Below are 19,223 nucleotides of genomic sequence, written 5' to 3' on the forward strand. Positions count from 1 at the left end.
CAAAATTGTACAAATGATGGGGCTGACCCCCCGGGGGCCTGAGGGGCGGGGTCAAATGGGGTCAATTTGGCTATTTCCATATAAACGACTTCTTCTCTGAAACTAAGCATGGTATAGCACCCATAATGCAATGGTAGCATCCTTATAGGGTGGGGATTCAAAATTGTACAAATGATGGGGCTGACCCCCCGGGGGCCTGAGGGGCGGGGTCAAATGGGGTCAATTTGGCTATTTCCATATAAACGACTTCTTCTCTGAAACTAAGCATTGGATAGCACCCATAATGCAATGGTAGCATCCTTATAGGGTGGGGATTCAAAATTGTACAAATGATGGGGCTGACTTCCCGGGGGCCTGAGGGGCGGTGTCAAATGGGGTCAATTTGGCTATTTCCATATAAACGACTTCTTCTCTGAAACTAAGCATGAGATAGCACTCATAATGCAATGGTAGTATCTTTATAGGTTGGGGATTCAAAATTGTACAAATGATGTGGCTGACCCCCCGGGGGGCCTGAGGGGCGGGGTCAAAAGGGTTCAATTTGGCTATTTCCATATAAACGACTTCTTCTCTGAAACCAAGCATGGGATAGCACCCATAATGCAATGATAGCATCCTTATAGGATGGGGATTCAAAATTGTACAAATGATGGGGCTGACCCCCAGGGGGCCTGAGGGGCGGGGTCAAAAGGGGCCAATTTGGCTATTTCCATATAAACGACTTCTTCTCTGAAACTAAGCATGGTATAGCACCCATAATGCAATGGTAGCATCTTTATAGGGTGGGGATTCAAAATTGTGCAAATGATGGGGCTGACCCCCAGGGGGCCTGAGGGATGGGGTCGAAAGTGGCCAATTTGGCTCTTTCCATATAAACGACTTCTTCTCTGAAACTAAGCACGGTATAGCACCCATAATACAATGGTAGTATCCTTATAGTGTGGGGATTCAAAATTGTGCAAATGATAGGACTAACCCCCCGGGGGCCTGAGGGGCGGGGTCAAAAGTGGTCAATTTCCATATAAATGACTTTTTCTCTGCAACTTAACATGGGATTACGCTCATAATGCAATGGTTACATCCTTATAGGGTTTGGATTCAAAATTTTGCAAATGATGGGGCTGACCCCCCGGGGGCCTGAAGGGTGGGGTCAAAAGGGGTCAATTTAGCTATTTCCATATAAACGACTTCTTCTCTGCAACTAAGAATGGAAGAGCACTTATAATGCAATGGTAGCATCCTTATAGGGCTGGGATTTGAAATTGTACAAATGATAGGGCTGACCCCCGGGGCCTTAGACGGCAATAGATGCGAGGTCAAAAGGTCAATTAGGCTACTATTTTCATATAAATTACTTTGTCTCTGAACCTATGTATTGGATAGCATATTTGTATGGTATCAATAGCATCATTGTATGGTTGTGATTCAAAATTAAACTTTGGGAGTCAATTTGCTTATTTTTCTAATTGTCAGAGTCTTGTGATAATTACTAACAAAAAACCAGGTGAGCGATACAGGCCCTCTGGGCCTCTTGTTTATCAATGTTTTTCTCTACTAAAATTTTTCATTGGTAGCTTTTGATTAGTATGGGAAATTTTTGACATACAATTGAAATGACCCTAACAATCCTGATATTCAGATGTGAATGTCTAAAACCCGACACACTTTACAAGCCAATAGGAATCTAGTAGATAAGGCTATATTGTATGGCACACATATGAAAAGTCCTTTATTCATGACAGATGTATGAATAAATAATAAATTTGTTTTGGATTAAAGCTAACTTGTTCAACTGAATTTTAAGTTAGATAACATATGAATGAGAAACAGGGATTTAGAATTGAAGGTTTAGCCTTTGTTTGTAGAATACATGTCACATGATAGTTGAATTTGATTGTTGCTGTTTAATTTATTGATATTGTAAATCGTAAAGTTCGTCGGTGAAAATGTCTTATAAAGGTTTTATTCTAAGATAATTCAAAAACTTTTTTTTGCAAGGTTCCAGCTAGATGGACAGTTTGTTGAAACATGTATGCCTTTGTGTACTAGTACATGATTTTGTATGAAAACAAAATCTACCATTCTTTAAATTTGTGTTAGGTATTTATTTAGCTTTTTCTTGAAATGTATTTGATATTCATGTATGTAGATCAAGTTTACTTTGATATGTATTATAATTAGAAACTAATGTTGAAGATAAGAAATCAAGTCTTGCCCTTTGAAAGGAAATAGAAATTGATGCACCTTTTAAATTTTTTTACCCTACTGCCAAAAGGTAGGATGTTTAGCCTAGGCCTTCGACAAAGCCTTGGCAGATTTCTTAGACCTTACACAAATCACACGTGTCCAGGGATTTCTCCGAGACAGGCTTGGTTCCAATCGAGTAAATTGTGCCACTGTAGCTGTGTAGCTAAGATTGGCTTTCATAAAACACTACAATGAACAGGGCCCGTCACCAGTCGACTGCTATCCCTGACTGATGGAATCCTTGACAGGAAATTTTAGCCATGGATGACTTGATAAGATTGTGAATGGTGCCGTTTGTTGGTAATCTTAATGGCGACTTGATAGGTCAGCAGTACAGCCAATCAGGCAGTTGATTATCCTTATCTCGTCACCATTTTTATCCCAGTCGCCCCGGACAGTATGTCACTCGACCGATTAACTGTCACATATACACAAGGGCCTGCTGAACACATCTTCAGCAGGCCGACTAATTCTTTTTTCTGTCTCGCTATTGAACACTAATGATATCTGGGCTTGTGTCTGGAATGTTCTAGATGGACCTGTACACTAGAGTTCAGTAGATTCTCATGCTCTCATCTTTGAATATATAGAATGCCAAGATTGTTACTCATATCATACCATCCTGTCCTATCCTTGTCCTATTCCTGTCCTATCCTTGTCCTATTCCTGTCCTATCCTTGTCCTATTCCTGTCCTATTCCTGTCCTATCCTTGTCCCATTCCTGTCCTATCCTTGTCTCATTCCTGTACAATTCCTGTTCTATCCTTGTCCCATTCCTGTCCCATCCTTGTCCCATTCCTGTCATATTCCTGTCCCATTCCTGTCCATTCCTGTCCTATCCTTGTCATATTCCTGTCCTATCCTTGTCCTTTTCCTGTCCTATCCTTGTCCCATTCCTGTCCTATCCTTGTCCCATTCCTGTACAATTCCTGTTCTATCCTTGTCCCATTCCTGTCCCATCCTTGTCTCTTTCCTGTCCATCCTTGTCCCATTCTGATCCTTGTCCTATTCCTGTCCTATCCTTGTCCCATTCCTGTCCTATCCTTGTGTCATTCCTGTACAATTCCTGTTCTATCCTTGTCCCATTCCTGTCCCATCCTTGTCCCATTCCTGTCATATTCCTGTCCCATTCCTGTCCCATTCCTGTCCTATCCTTGTCATTTTCCTGTCCTATCCTTGTCCCATTCCTGTCCTATCCTTGTCCCATTCCTGTACAATTCCTGTTCTATCCTTGTCCCATTCCTGTCCCATGCCTGTCCCATTTCTGTCCTATCGTTGTCCATTTCCTGTCCCATTCCTGTCCAATCCTTGTCCCATTCCTGTCCTGTACCTGTCCCATTCCTGTCCTATCCTTGTCATATTCCTGTCCTATCCTTGTCCCTTTTCTGTCCTTTATTTGTCCCATTCTTGTCCTATCCTTGCCCCATTCCTGTCCAATCCTTGTCCCTTTCCTGTCCTATCCTTGTCCCTTTCCTGTCCTATCCTTGTCCCTTTCCTGTCCTATCCTTGTCCCATTCCTGTACAATTCCTGTCCTTTACTTGTCCCATTCCTGTCCTGTTCCTGTCCCATTTCTGTCCTATCGTTGTCCATTTCCTGTCCCATTCCTGTCCAATCCTTGTCCCATTCCTGTCCAATCCTTGTCCCATTCCTGTCCTATTCTTGTCCCATTCCTGTCATATTCCTGTCCTATCCTTGTCCCATTCCTGTTCCATTCCTGTCCAATCCTTGTCCCATTCCTGTCCTGTTCCTGTCCTATTCCTGTCCTATTCTTGTCCATTTCCTGTCCTATCCTTGTCCCATTCCTGTCCTGTTCCTGTCCAATCCTTGTCCCATTCCTGTCCAATGCTTGTCCCATTCCTGTCCTGTTCCTGTCCCATTCCTGTCCCATTCCTGTTCCATTCCGGTCCAATCCTTGTTCCATTCCTGTCCTATCCTTGTCCCATTCCTGTCCTGTTCCTGTCCAATCCTTGTCCCATGCCTGTTCGGTTCCTGTCCTATTCCTTTCCTATCCTTGTCCCATTCCTGTTCCATTCCTGTCCAATCCTTGTCCCATTCCTGTCCTATTCCTGTCCTATCCTTGTTCCATTCCTGTTCCATTCCTGTCCAATCCTTGTCCCATTCCTGTCCTGTTCCTGTCCTATTCCTGTCCTATCCTTGTCCATTTCCTGTCCTTTTCCCGTCCTTTTCCTGTCCTATCCTTGTCCATTTCCTGTCCTTTTCCCGTCCTTTTCCTGTCCTATCCTTGTCCCGTTTCTGTCCCATTCCTGTTCTATTCTCCCAATACGTCACATAAAATAGGGTGCATTTATGTCTTAAAGACAATTCTAGATATTATATGTAGCTTTACACATAAACTTGTACTGAAAATCCTGTACGTATTTAATGGCTTTACTTTAGTTGTTGATTTACCTTTGGTTATTCATCTGAGGTGAGCAGTTAGGAATATGATAATATTTTTCTTTTATTGTTTTGTTTATTTGTTGGTCATTTTAGATGGACAATTCAGTCTCATTATATCAAGTTATTTTGAAATACTTACACAAAAGAGCAATATCAATGGTAAAATGGAGTGTGTTTTGATTTGAATTGAATCAAACCTTGAAGTATAGTAACCTTTAATGTACATGTTAATATGACACACCTGAACAATAACAGCAGTTCAAAAGACATTGATAAATTCCTTCTGTCAGTCAAGTAAAATATCTAGCACATTTGATGTAGCTTTAATGTGATTGTTAAGATTGATCTATAGCATCAGACTCAAGCTTTTGTAAGATACAGATTCATCAGTTAGTCTGGTTCCCTCGTCTGTCCATGCTGCGTCATGAATTATTATGACCCTAATATGTATATTTTTCAGGCTTTGCTGGAACTCCCGGCTACCTGTCCCCAGAGGTCCTCAGGAAAGATCCTTATGGAAAACCTGTAGATATATGGGCATGTGGTAAGGCTGTCAACGCTCGTTATAATAACGCATTCCTAGTCCACACACATTAATCTAGACCACCTACTTATAACCTTGTAATAATTGATAAAGTTCAACCTGATTTGATTTGCATTCAACCAGCACCTTCAAAAATATTCTTGAGTTTGATTTCTTACTTGGTCATTAACTTTATCTGCATACATAAACAAATTCAGTTTTTAATAGCTTCAACATTAATTGTTATTTCTAAATTGCCAAATCACAATTAAATGAGTAACTATAATTCTTTTGTCCATTATTTATTTTTCAACTAGTAAAAAAAAAAAAAAAAAATGAAAAAAGAAAAAAGAGTACAGCAAGAATGTTATAGGTCTGTAATATGACCTGGAGCTTTTTTAACAGGCTGGAAATTCATTGTGACGTCATTCAAAATGACATCGGGGAAAATGATGTGACGCTAGGATAACGAGGATATTATTTTTTCAATAAAGATGTGGTTTTGTTTTAGGTGTGATACTCTATATACTTTTGGTTGGTTATCCACCATTCTGGGATGAAGACCAACACAGACTTTACGCTCAGATTAAAGCGGGAGCTTACGATGTAAGTAGCTTTGAATACATATGATGCAACGATTGTAAAATGACGTAAAATGAATGTTTAAGGATTTAGAGCCTCAGTATATAGTGTAATACCATGTGGGTTAAAATGCTCACAATTTTAACCAAAAACGAGGTTTTCCATTTACGTGATCTCGTTTTCAGGGTATATATGAGTAAACCATTTCTCAACACTACACAGATCAAATTGTCACAATCATTGCAATGTCAAGGAAAATGATAAAAATGTAATCCCTGCAAAAGTAACTTTTATATTATGCATTTGTAGCCAGAATTAAAGCTGGAATATTCTTATTTCCTTCTTACCATGAGGTATTCTCCTTGATTAAACCTCATAATCAATTATAAGATAATCTCATCATTTTAAACATTTGAGGGATACTTAAATGGACAATAAATAAGCCTGATCTGTTCACTAACACCTGCCCGACTGATACCTGTGTTGTATCTAAATGTTACAGTACCCGTCACCAGAATGGGACACTGTTACACCAGAGGCCAAGAATCTCATCAACAGTATGTTAACGGTCAACCCAGCAAAGCGTATCAACGCTACTGAGGCTCTCAAACACCCATGGATCTGTGTAAGTACGGAGGGTGTGACTGTTGAGATCAGAAACGGGACATATTAAATAAAGGGTCTGACTGATACTTGTAGAAATACATTAGCCACATATTCATCGAAAAACATTATTAGTTTGGTAACATGAAGACAAGAGCATCATTCGATGAAGCTTATCTAAAATTCTGACCATCTATTCTTTTTCTTTTACTTAAATTAAAGTATTGGTATTCAGGGAAAAAAGAAAGATCGGTTTCCACATGTAAGGGGAGTAACTCTTGCTTCCTTAATCAAACTTGATTATAACTGTTTAAAATGATAAGATAAGAGACTTAATTAGGATATAGATAATGTGCTGAATCTGGTTAACCACAAATACAATTACACAGCAAAATTCACAAAAGTTCATCACTGTAAAATCCAATTCAAACATTGGTAATTAAAAAGATTACACAAAAGCAATTTTTTTCTTGAAATACAATGTAATATAACAAAAATTAGTTGGTTAACACTAGTAGTAGTGAATGTGAAAGATGCATCAGACTTTTTATTTAAAAACTTAAACATTTTAAGAGGACTAGATATCTAAAACTTTAAACATTTTAAGAGGACTAGATATCTCTATCAGATCAGGTACTAAAAACACCTTTAGATTTACTCTGAGCTTCAAAAAAAGATTGAATTGTCACCATGACTGGTAATGTTGCATGCTAATCTACACAGGAAATGTGAGGTTAAAGGTGTTGATCAGGTCCCCCCTACTGTGAACATACCTGACTATCTACTGTAAATTTACATAATTTTCTATCTATAAGCAGGTGAACTGCATTTATATAGTCATGCAATGTTTATATATTCTTCAAGCTATGTTCCTAGATGATATTCTGAGAATCCTGAATTTAGCCATTGTGTATATCTAGTTAAACATTTGTTTAGGAGTGAGTGACGCTCTATTACAATCCAAGTCTTTGAAGTGTGGATAGAAAGCTTGACCTGCTTGTCTGTGTTTGGCTATCAGTAGCATGTAATCATAGCCATACTTGAGTTTGATATTGTTCTGATCCAGGAAGTCTTGGGAGTTGAGATAATATGACTATCAGTAGTACCGTTTTTTTGTATGGACACTAAATGTTGAATATCATTTTGTTTTTCAGCAACGTGAGAGAGTGGCATCTGTTGTTCATAGACAGGAGACGGTGGACTGCCTGAAGAAGTTCAACGCCAGAAGGAAACTCAAGGTTAGTGATCAGTTCATAATGAGGATCATCTGTGATTGGTACACACAATGTCATCACAAAATTATCAAAAGCAATGGTACAGAGTCAGTCGTCTGGGTATAGGGTACAAAACCAAGAACAGTTTTGTACAGGTTACTCACCTTTCACCTAGCTGACTGGGGTTAGATACCCTGGTGTAGACGTGAAAAGCTAAGGGTCATCTTTACGATCATGTGGATTTTCTCTCGCTTTGAGACCCCTCACACACTGATTTGTATAAGTTTATATATATTAACCTAATAATTTTAACACTCGACAAATCCAACACGTGGAAGGTCTCTTTTTAACATTTACTTATGTGAGGTTGAGTTCTTTCACGTGGACAAATCATCTGGTCACTGTCAATTCCGAATTACAATATCACTCTCCAAGCCAAGCAAATAGTTACATATACAGTAGTCATTACCTTGTACAGTTATAGTTGGGAGGAGGGGGGAACTGTGAGTAAACTACACAAACCACATTAATTGTGATGTATCCAGGTGTCTGGCAATGATATGTACCTCAGCTTAAGTACAAAGTGTGTTTCACGATTACAAATCAATAAGATCTGGCAATGTTGTTAGTTTGGCTGTAATTGTATACACATGAATATGTTATCATGGCTTCTCCGTCATTTAAATGAAAATTAATTGATACAGAATGTAACATTCTTTCAAGATACCATAGAAATGACTTATCAGTAGCAAACATATTTTAGCTTGATGCTGTGACAGAAAAAAACCAAAGCCATTAGAAAAGGGATTTAGCAACAAATTTGTTATGTCAATGAAATGAAAATTGAATAAAGCAATTAGACGGTAAAGGCACCATTATATATGTGAGTGACATATACACTTACACATGTGGATATTCTAAAAGCACTTGACAAGCTTGCTTAAAAATGATGATATGATATACATTAATCTGTAATGTACTGTAGATGGTATAATCAACATCAGAAAGGATAAATCTAAATAACTGAGGAATTCCATATTTTGTGAAATTTTATATTTACACTCACTCTGAAATAGTCAGGTTTGAGTGAATTAAAATAAAACTGTATGACATTGTACTAAACATCAGGTAGGTTTCCCTCAAAACTTGATTAAAAAGAGTGTCAACAACATTGGACAATTTATATTGATGTTTGGTGTATCATCATTTTACATTTATTGTATGGTTATCATTTTACCTCCAAGGGTGAAGGCTTTTCGTGGGGAAGATTTGTTGACAGGAATGATATGGAAATCAATTTTCTAAATTTTCTTTTGCAGAAAACTTTAAAACATTCCCAACATTCTATAGCAGGAGAGTAGTGATGTGCTCTGTAATATTTTCCAATCAAAATGATTTGTATGAGAGAGAACTTAAATGGAGTTATTCGGTTTGGAAATGTCAGCCATCATTAAAGCAGACACTGTGAGTAAACTGGATGATTTAGGAGATTCTTAGTGTTTGTCTGATTTAAACAACTCTTGAATGTTACGTAATAAAGTAAATATCTCAGTTGGTTTTAAATGATTTGGTGACATGTTGGGGGAGGAAGAGGGAGGTGAGGGAGGAGGCCTATCATAAACATGTCACAATGTTTGCACTGAATTGGCAGGTATTGCTATGTTACAAGTAATGAACCAGTGAGATTGCAGAGCACTTGTTATAAGATATTGTAGCGCACCTGGAATAAAAAATGATTGTAGTGCACCTGTTATACAATAATTGGCCCTATCAGAGTTATAAACACAAAATGTTTTAGATAACTTTACTTATTTTTAAGTCCTATGAACATCTCTGGTCATTTAAGAAATATTATTAAGATCCGACCTCATTACAACCAGTACCTGTCTAATTATAAGCTGTCACCAAATTTGGCCTCGAACAGATGACTCGGAGTTGGAGTGACATACAAAGGCAAGGTCCTTAACCATTTAGCTGATAAAGGTATTCAGTATGTGTCAATTGTCTTTTTACACCACTGTCTTATACCACAACATAGAAAAACATTACTAGTGTGGGGAGTACAGGTATATTACAAGTCAGGCAGTGGACCTCGCTGTAGAATCTAATGAGGATATAACACTGCTAGGAATATCTCTTTATTTCTTACATGTTTGTGTGGTTGTAGTGCTTTAGATAGAAATACATTTTTATTTCTGCATATCATTTTGCAATGCATGAATGTGCAGGTGAAGGTCATGAACTCATTTCCTTATCTGCTGACAGCACTATAGGGACAAGGCTACCTGTGTTAGTTTTATCTGAGGAACATTAACGTACACAAGTTACAGGGTACAGATAGCCAAATGCCTGTATAGGTCTGAAACACTCCCACTCACTCCACGATCACTACATATGTCAAGCTAAGGCACAGAGGGGGAAAGCAAACACTGTTCTAATATACTAACAATGCTAGGCAAGCTTCAAGGGGATGTCACAGGACTGTTCGTCTCAAAACAACACAGTAAAAAGACAATAAACTGTGTGGATTTATAGAATTGTTGTGGTTCAAACATAGAACATCATAAATCTGTTTTTGTCAGGTCCTAAGTGTGTATAGAATAATAGTTATATCAGGCGATATGGGAGTAGACAACTGGGAATGACATGGATATGAAAATTAATTATAAAAAAGACAGAAGTTATTTCACTCTTTATTTTATATATAAACATTAGAATTTCAGGGAAATATTGTATATAAATCAATTTTCAGTGATCAATCACTGTCTATTTATGAATATCATACATTATTTAGTCAGGGAAGTTTAACCTGTTTTACCTGTGACGGGGCGGAGGTGTTCCCCACTAACAGGGAATTGGTGACTGTTACCAGTTATAGCCCTGGCGCGTGGAGATAAAACTCAACAGGGATTACATACATCTACGCAAGACATGTTGATTCTGTACGCATGACTGCATCCACGAAGTTGACATTAAGTGCCATCACACAATAATATTCAAGTAACACAATTCTTTCTTACTTGCCTGTCATTGTCAAGGTGTTAGGAAATATTCTAGTGTTGTAGAGAAATGTGTGCTGATGAGGATTACAATTAACTGTGAGACTCTGTCATAACAGTTCCTCAAATGGATCATTATTATGCATATTAAGATTTGACTTTACAAAACATTTCATTTATTACATGCATTATGTAAGGGAACTCTCTGAATGAATTTATGACTAAGCATTTGGAGTGAAATAGCAAGTTTAAATAACTTTAGAGCTGTACATGTCTTTATCATGATTGATGATACAGATTTCACAAGTCCTTTTCTTGTTGTTGGACATACAATATAAAATCACCAGAGGATTCTGTGGTACACACATAGAGTGACATTGAGACAGCAATGGAAGGAACAAGTGGACAACATTCTAATCCCTCTGCTCTTTATTGTGGCAAGAGATTCTTAGAAAGTCGGCCTTTGTGTGATAAACATGGCCCTGACAAAGAGGATACATTTACAAAAGAAGATCTAATTTTGGGTCATGGAGCTGATCAAACAGCATTTCATCACGAGGAATTGTCTATTTATTGTGGTAAACGCTTTCTGGAAGGTGATTATAAAGTAGAAAGTCAACCGTCATTAGAGGACAAAGAGGAGAGGGAACCAACGATGGGATTCAGTAAGGAAGATTTTGAAGGAAATGAGAAAAAAGGTTTAAGTGGAAGCCTAGAGAATATAGATTTTGACTCTAACCATATTTCAGTTCACACTAATCATGAAGACATTGAGATTTATTGCATACAAAAGTACTTTGATAGTATGACATACTTTGATTCAATAAGTCCAACAGTAAGTGATTCAGGAGAACATCAGAACCTTCAAAACGATGACAATGATTTCAGTATGTGGCATGAAGAAATGGAGATATACTATGGGAAGAAATTCCTTGACAGTGGTTTGTCTTGTATGAGAGATGGTGCTTCACTAGAAAAGGAAATTGATATAGAGAGAGCAGATTCTTTAGAGTCTGATTCTGATTTTTTTGAGACCTGTGAGCAGTTTCCTAGAGATCCTGCACTGTCAGATATGTACTGTGGTAAACAGTTCCTTGATAACAACAGTAGCCCTATCTGTATGAAACTTTCTGTTGAAGAAGAGTTCATTTCAACTGAAGACCAGCTACAAGAATGTTCTTATAGTAAAGAACTTGACCTAGAGGCAGATCATGACACAAAAAGTGATACATGTATCGAAGTGAAGGAGAACAATGATGGCCTAAAACTTGATGAAGGAAGTGCTTTTAATTCTTGTTCAGAAAAAGACATTCAAAATGTGTTCACAGAGGTGATAGAAGTAGGTTCAGTGGGTGTGAACTTTCAGGAGGAACTAGAAATTTACTGTGAGCAATTAAATTTAAACTCATCAGAGGATGGAAATACACATAAAACACAAGGAACAAGAAAGGATGCAGAGGGAGTAACCAGCAGTGATATAGGACTACGACGTACCAATGAAGTCACCAAATTACTGGAGAACAATAAGATTGTAGAATTAGTAGAGAACAGTAAGGATGTAGAATTAGTAGAGAAGACAGAGGATGTAGAATTAGTAGAGAAGACAGAGGATGTAGAATTAGCAGAGAAGACAGAGGATGTAGAATTAATAGAGAAAACAGAGGATGTAGAGGTACTTGAGAGCAATACTTGTTCAGAGCAGTGTTTATTGGAAGGTAAACATGACAAAATCCAGGCGAAACAACAGAATGCTAAATCAAAGAAAAATAAGTCAGTTTTATCATGTGATACAGAAGAAAACACAGAATTGTGTGGGGAAGGATCTGTCTATGAGTACAAAGAGGTAGAAGGTTTTCTGGATTCCAGTGACAACATCAATGAGACGTCTGATCTGTCAATAGAGGACACACAGGCAGAAGTTGACGCTTCTATTGACACATCCTCTGACTTTCTTCTGAAGGGTGATAGCTATAGTATTAAAGAAAATGAGGGAGATGAAAAGGAAGATGAGGAAGACAAACCGACAAATGAAAAAACTAACTCCTCTGGGGAGCAGCTTCAGGTAGTGGTGTTCACTTAATTGTATATCGGATCAAGGGTAAATGTATATCGGTACAAGGATAAATGTTTCTGTAACTTAAAAATCAATGGGTTTTTAGTAATTTAAGGTAGGAACAGTGTGACAAGCTTTGATGGTCACTTTGTGTTGATGATACATGCGGTTTATGCTAATTAGTGTAAAAACTTATTATTATTATAATGAAAATGAAGTTGTTTATTAGAGCACTGACTGTGTATACTATGTTTGGAAAGAGGCATATTGTGTAAAAAAAAAAAATCAAAATACAACACTGTTACACAAGAGGATGTTGATTAAATGTAAATCCCTACACCAGATCAAACATCTGACTTGTGTTGTAATTAAGGATGCTCCAACGCCGACAGACCATAAATGATATTCATCATTTGAACAATAATTGGTGTTTAATCGTGTTATTAATAGTCTAATTAACACAAAAAATAATATAAAATAATTTATTTTGCCTTTGGTACATGTGCATTCAGTAGTTCATTCCATATAGGATATAGTGGAACGGAATTTTTTCGGGATGAAATTAATTATTTTTCATATTTTTAACTTGAAGTAATATTAGAAGCTCAAACTTTTCAATGGTGGTAATGGTGTAAAGTAAGTAACTTTTGTAACTGAAGAAAAATACTAAATCGTCTGCTCCTGTTTTTGATAGTGAAAAAATACCATTTGTCAGCGGTGGAGCATCTTTAAAAGGCACTTTAGGTAAAGAGATAAGTCTTTTCTCTAGGCCAGGGATGTATGCTGGCTAGAAATGTTTAACCAATTTTAACATTTAAAATTGAAACATGGTTAAAGAAAATCTTTGAATTTCAGACAAGAATAAAAATATTTCACTTTGAAAATTCTTGCCAAAGTGTTTTTTCTCAATAAAACATGTTGATAACATGAGTAAAGTTTATTTGGATAGACACAACTCATTATGAAAGTTATAAACAAATGAACGCTGTGAGTACCAGGTGAGCGATACAGGTCCAATATACCTATTGATAATGACCATATTGCCCGTAGTTAAATGACTATATTGATATGCTAACAAAATTGTAACTAGATATGATCAATGATAAGGTTTGTTTATATTTCAGGGTGCAATCCTTACTACCATGCTTGCTACCAGGAACTTTTCCAGTAAGTATATATATAGATCAGGGTTTACCTGACCAGGTGTGACAATGGGATGTTAATTAGTGTGAGGTGTGTGAGATGATGAGGATGTACCTGGTTATGTACTCATTAAGGTAGAAATTCCCTGTACTTATGATGGACCTGATAATGGTACTCCCACAGTATCATTTTTCCTACAGAAACAACCTCATCTAACTTTAGAGTTCATAGAAGGTTTAGTGTTTGTTTTTAAGCACAAATTAGTTTAGAGATGTGATTTATGTTTTAATGTCGGATTATCTGGTTCATTGTACAGAAACAAAAGTGTATCTGATCTAATAGATACGATTATGTTTATGGAAGAGAAAAATAGACTGGGGAAAGCATTCATGTTCATGTATGGTACATGTATGGTACATGTATGGTACATGTTTGTTCTTTGAATATAACTTACATGCTTTAAATGAATGTATTTATATTAGACTTCTTCAGTTTGGGTTATACAGTCACATTAAGGTTTTCTTTTTGTTTTGTCTTAACAATTTAGTAATGGTAATTTTTCCATAAAAAAAAAGAAAAGAAAAACTGCCACAGTGAGTTACAGAATGCATCATAGTCTAGGATAGTGCTATTGAAGCTTACAGAATGGTAGGATATAGTCTATAAGGATTGGAATAATCAAGTTTTTGTAATATAACATATAGTCTCATTTGTATTATATCTCACTCATGATTTAATTCTGAAGAAGTGTTTTAATATGTATGACAAATTCAGGCCTGTTATATTGTACTATATATACATTACCTAGATATGCTGTGTCAGCAACCAGGAAATCCTAGAAACACTTAAGATTTTTAAAGTTATGGGAATATGTCAGAGCTGGTGAAAACTGGTGACAATGTTAATGACTATACATTTATCTTAGATGGTTTTGTTTTCCTCGTATATAGTTAATTATATATAGGATATCTGTCTACAGGCCATAGGTAAATGTTTGGTAACAATTACCTGTATATGGTTTTATGTTATTATACTATCTATGCAAGGTGTCAATTTAAAAACAATTTTTTTTTTCAAAATTCTATTTTTTGTTGATAATTGCCCTATAATCTGATGGATTAGATTTATTGTACCATTATACTATATTCTAACCATTGTCTGTATGTGGTTAATGCATCATTAAACTGGATTTTGTATGGTACTGTGATGTATGGATATGGTTAATGTAGATACTAACTACCACTGGATCCTACAGAATTTGATGGGAACCCTGTGTGACATCAGTGTGTCCCCTCACCGAGTGTGGAACACCTATCAGGCCTTTGACTCTAAATCTCATTGCCCTTCCTTTATAATCATAAATTTGACCTACTATTTACTTCAACCAATCTTTGAGGGGTGCAAGAAAGTTAAGATTTCAGCATATTTTACTTCATTTAGAAGACCTGTGTAACAAGCAAAGCTTTAAGTAACTTTGTATTTCATGGATAAATTGAAGGAAAGGTTACACTGACATTGTCTTATCAACATAGTGTACTCCAAAACATCACTCATAGCTTTAAAGATTCCTATCGATTCTAAGAGATGATTGAGTGTTAAATTCATATCAAGTGTTTATGAAACAAGTTTTTGCAACTTTGCAAATCTAGCCATGCAGCCTCATGATATCATGTGATCAACAGTCATATGACATTAGTAGCACATACAAATATTACATGGCCAAATTTTCTAAATAAGAGGAGATAATGATATGGATGGAAATATTTGAGAATGTTGTATAAGCCTAAGTGAATGTGTCAGTATGTAATCCCAGGTGGTACACTGTAAGCCAGCATCACCTGTGTATATTCTGAGACAGCATGCTGACTCCCTCTCTCATTTGTGTTTTTGTTTGCTTTGTATGACTCTAGTAAACAAAGGTAAGTTTCTATCTTGTTGGTCCTATCCTTCAGTAGACCTAGTTCTCAACACTTCATCTCGTATAACGGATGGATTCATTTTTAAAAATGCTTTTATGTTCTTATTTTTTGAATTTCACTTTTTTTCACTTAATGCATATAACTTGATATCTACCTTACTTGGAATGAAGAATCAGATTAGATGAATTAATACATTGCACCAGATTTCATGCAAAAGAAGTTTAATCCCAGTTTAATCCCTACTACAATATGCATCGTAATCGTCACTGCTGCTGGATTCAGCAAGAGTACAAGTCCATCTGCCTCTCTGCACGGTTATACTATCAGTGTGTTCAGTCAATATCAAACTGGATATTGGTGGTGTGTTTTATAAATTATTGAAATATATTCTTCATCTGATATATGTAGATTTTAGTGTGGCCTAGTGTATTCAGACATAAGTAGGTTAAGGTATGACCTATATTCCATCCAAGGTAGGGTTAGATGTGACCTATATTCCTTCCAAGGTAGGTTAAGATGCGACCTGTATATTACCATATAGGTAGGTTTAGACGGGACCTATATTCCCTCTAAGATAGGTATAGATATGACCTTTATTATCTTTATGATGTGTGGACTATATATGCCATTAATGTAGGTCAAAATGTGACCTATATATACATTCTTCTAAGGCCAGTCAATATATTGTATATTCATCAAGGTAGGTCAAAATGTGACTTATATATTCCTTTAAGGTAGGTCAATAAAGGTCATGTACATTTATCTAAGGTAGGTCAAAGTGCAAGTTCTTTATTCCGCTGAGGTAGCTAGGTCAAGTGGTGACCTACATCTTCTATGGTAGGTTTAGATGTGACTAATTTTTCACTAAAGTTATAATTAACAAACTGTATTTCTATCCACTAGGGTTTTTGCCTATATCTGCTTGTATTTGTGTTATGCACCATTTTCAATACATATATTGTACTTTTTGCAATATTTACAAATGTTTCCTTAAACTGTTGTCATAAAAGTTTGCTTTAATTTTGGGTATTTATCATGTTTTTAATTCTTGGGGTTGGTTTGATCTCGAAAATTCAATATGCAAAATAAAGTTGTAACCTATGAAGAAAAAGAGTTCTTATTTTAAGTATTTATTTCAACCTAACAAAAATATAAAACAGACAAATATTAATGGAGATTTATTTCTCCGTAATGGTCATATCATTTGTTCAGAAATGAGATATAAAAAAAATTTCAAGCTTTCACTGATGACTATAAGTTATATGATTTTCAAGAAAAGAATAGCATTAATACAGAGAATGGTAGAACTTGTGTCATGAAACATGTTGGAAAATCCAAATTTGATATATTTAAGTGGTCAATTAATTAGTTGAAGTCTATATAAGAATAAATGTTAAAAAAATCAAAATCAGGATTGAGTTTATTTAGTTGTATTTATTACTTCCCATTGTCTTTCACCACAAAAAGGATACAACACATCACCTTTGTTTAGACACTGTTTATATAAAATCTATAGTATATAGCATTACTTTTGGTTGTACTGTGATATGTAGTATCTAACATGCTAAAATACCAAATGAATTGATTTGTTACAAGGTGGTGGTTGGGGTGGAGGAGGTAACGTTTGTTTTGTCCATGTGCTTATGTATTTACTGCTTCCATTTATGTTTAGTTCATCAATTATTTCCATTATTAAAAAAAATAAAAAATGGTATGAATATGGACAAGTAACCATTGTTGTATCAAAGTATTGCACCTCCAATCCATTTAACGGTTTTTGGTTGAAAGCACATCATATGTAAGCATTTTGTGATAGTGGTGTGTATTTAAGAGCTGTTGTTCATTCATGTATGTATATTTTATTGTCTCATGCACTGATATGTCAATAGAAGTGATTTTCTGTAGAACACCTGAATGTATAGTTGTAGAGGATATCTCACTGATGTTAAGTTGTCCCCCTTTACACAGTAAGTTGTCTCCCTTGATTGTATCCCATGTAAGTTACTCCCCTAATATTATTATCTTCCCTTACACTTTCGTTTTGATTCTGTCCAGTTGAACTTGTAGACCTGATTTACTTCTTGTTTTCAGAACAATTTGACATATCAATTGATTGAGTTTCAAATTCAGCTGTTCTGTTCAATATTTGAACTTAAAATTTTCTAGAACATTTTATACTCAATAGATCATTAAATTAGTGAGATATGCTACACATTTTTCAGAGAAACAAAAACCTGAACCAGTTTTGTTTTGAAGATGTATGTAATGTTGTATAGGTTAAAATTAGTAATATAAAACTGTTTCTGTTAGCTGGTGACAAACCTGTTGTAAGAGGAATGCGTAAGTGGTAGAATATTTATCCTCCTTATTTAGACTGCCCATGGTTCCAGCTACTGCCGATACCAAGCTTACAACACACTCTATGGTGCAGTGATTAGTCCCTGCTTAAAATCAACTGGAGTTTTATTTTCTCTCTTTGTTCCAAATTAGGCATATTTCTCTATTTGGTGGGTTTGGCTCAAAATCAAGACATTCTTGAATTATTAAAATTTTCATTATTGATCTTATTACTAAAATGTAAGTGGTTGACAGGAATGATCAACTTAAGTCTTTAAAACATATATTTGCCTTGGGATTGTCTGAGGTTAAGTAGTATTAGATCCCCCATCCATCTGTGTTTAAGTACAGCGCATGCTAGTTCTGCTGAAATTTATATCCTAAGTTGGCCCTACATCAGATTTTCAAAGTTCTGAATATTTGTTGTTTGGTGAAGGTTTATTTCTTTTTCTGTTTAAATCATGATGACCTCTATTATTGTTTGGTATTAAAATATAGAAATAAAATAAATTGGAGAAGTTGTGTGTGTGTAAAGTTTATCAATAAATTGTTATACAGTGAACATTTTATTATTATAAACATCGTGCTAGGTAGGAATGTATGGATATTATTATATTGGCTTTAGTGCACAATAGAAGATAGTATATTGGTAGCAAGTCAGTTACTTCTTAGTGTATGACCCTTAGGTCACCCTCTGACGTCAGCCGTAAATATAAACGGTGGCTCATCTCCAAACAACAATGTCAGTAATGCTGCTGCCACCAATGCCGCTACAAAGCTTGCCGCTCTCGCAGGTATGGAGGAGAGGGTAACAGTGGAGATGGTAACCGTGCCTGTGCCTGCTGCCCCGTAGGACCAGTCACCTGTGCATTGTGTTTCTTGTACAGAGTCACGGCCAGAACAATTATAGATCACCAGATATAGTAGTGTGTTATAGCTGTCCTTGGTACTACATGCCTCAGTGTGTTATAGCTATCCTTGGTACTACATGCCTCATTTGTATGTAGAACATGTATCAATGAAACACCATAACATAAATCATCTGCCATGATACGTGTGTTTACTAGATTCATTTTAACACATGGTGTGTGAATGTGTTGTCACCAATTATATCCTCCCAAAATGGCTGATTTCCATCATATTTAATAATCTTGAATGTCATTATATTATCCAACTATTAACAATTTGAAATTTTCCGACTC

General features: G+C 36.1%; 1 protein-coding gene across 21 annotated transcripts in view; it reads left to right on the forward strand.

Annotated features, from left to right (window-relative positions):
* The window catches only part of LOC138323344 (calcium/calmodulin-dependent protein kinase type II delta chain-like), a 92,540-nt gene that overhangs the window by 54,044 nt on the left and 19,273 nt on the right, over positions 1 to 19,223 (forward strand). For 7 of the 21 annotated variants that reach the window (XM_069267912.1, XM_069267920.1, XM_069267918.1 and 4 more), the window contains exons 8-12: positions 5,109 to 5,192; positions 5,683 to 5,777; positions 6,256 to 6,378; positions 7,511 to 7,594; positions 13,747 to 13,789. In XM_069267912.1, coding sequence (XP_069124013.1) covers positions 5,109 to 5,192; positions 5,683 to 5,777; positions 6,256 to 6,378; positions 7,511 to 7,594; positions 13,747 to 13,789 — 429 coding nt within the window. Of the gene's footprint in view, positions 1 to 5,108; positions 5,193 to 5,682; positions 5,778 to 6,255; positions 6,379 to 7,510; positions 7,595 to 10,100; positions 12,632 to 13,746; positions 13,790 to 17,280; positions 17,302 to 18,707; positions 18,816 to 19,223 lie in introns of those variants that run through there. The other 14 variants (XM_069267903.1, XM_069267904.1, XM_069267899.1 and 11 more) reach the window with 11 other exon arrangements.

Source organism: Argopecten irradians, chromosome 5 (genome assembly GCF_041381155.1).
Source record: "Argopecten irradians isolate NY chromosome 5, Ai_NY, whole genome shotgun sequence".
NCBI classification, from domain to species: domain Eukaryota; kingdom Metazoa; phylum Mollusca; class Bivalvia; order Pectinida; family Pectinidae; genus Argopecten; species Argopecten irradians.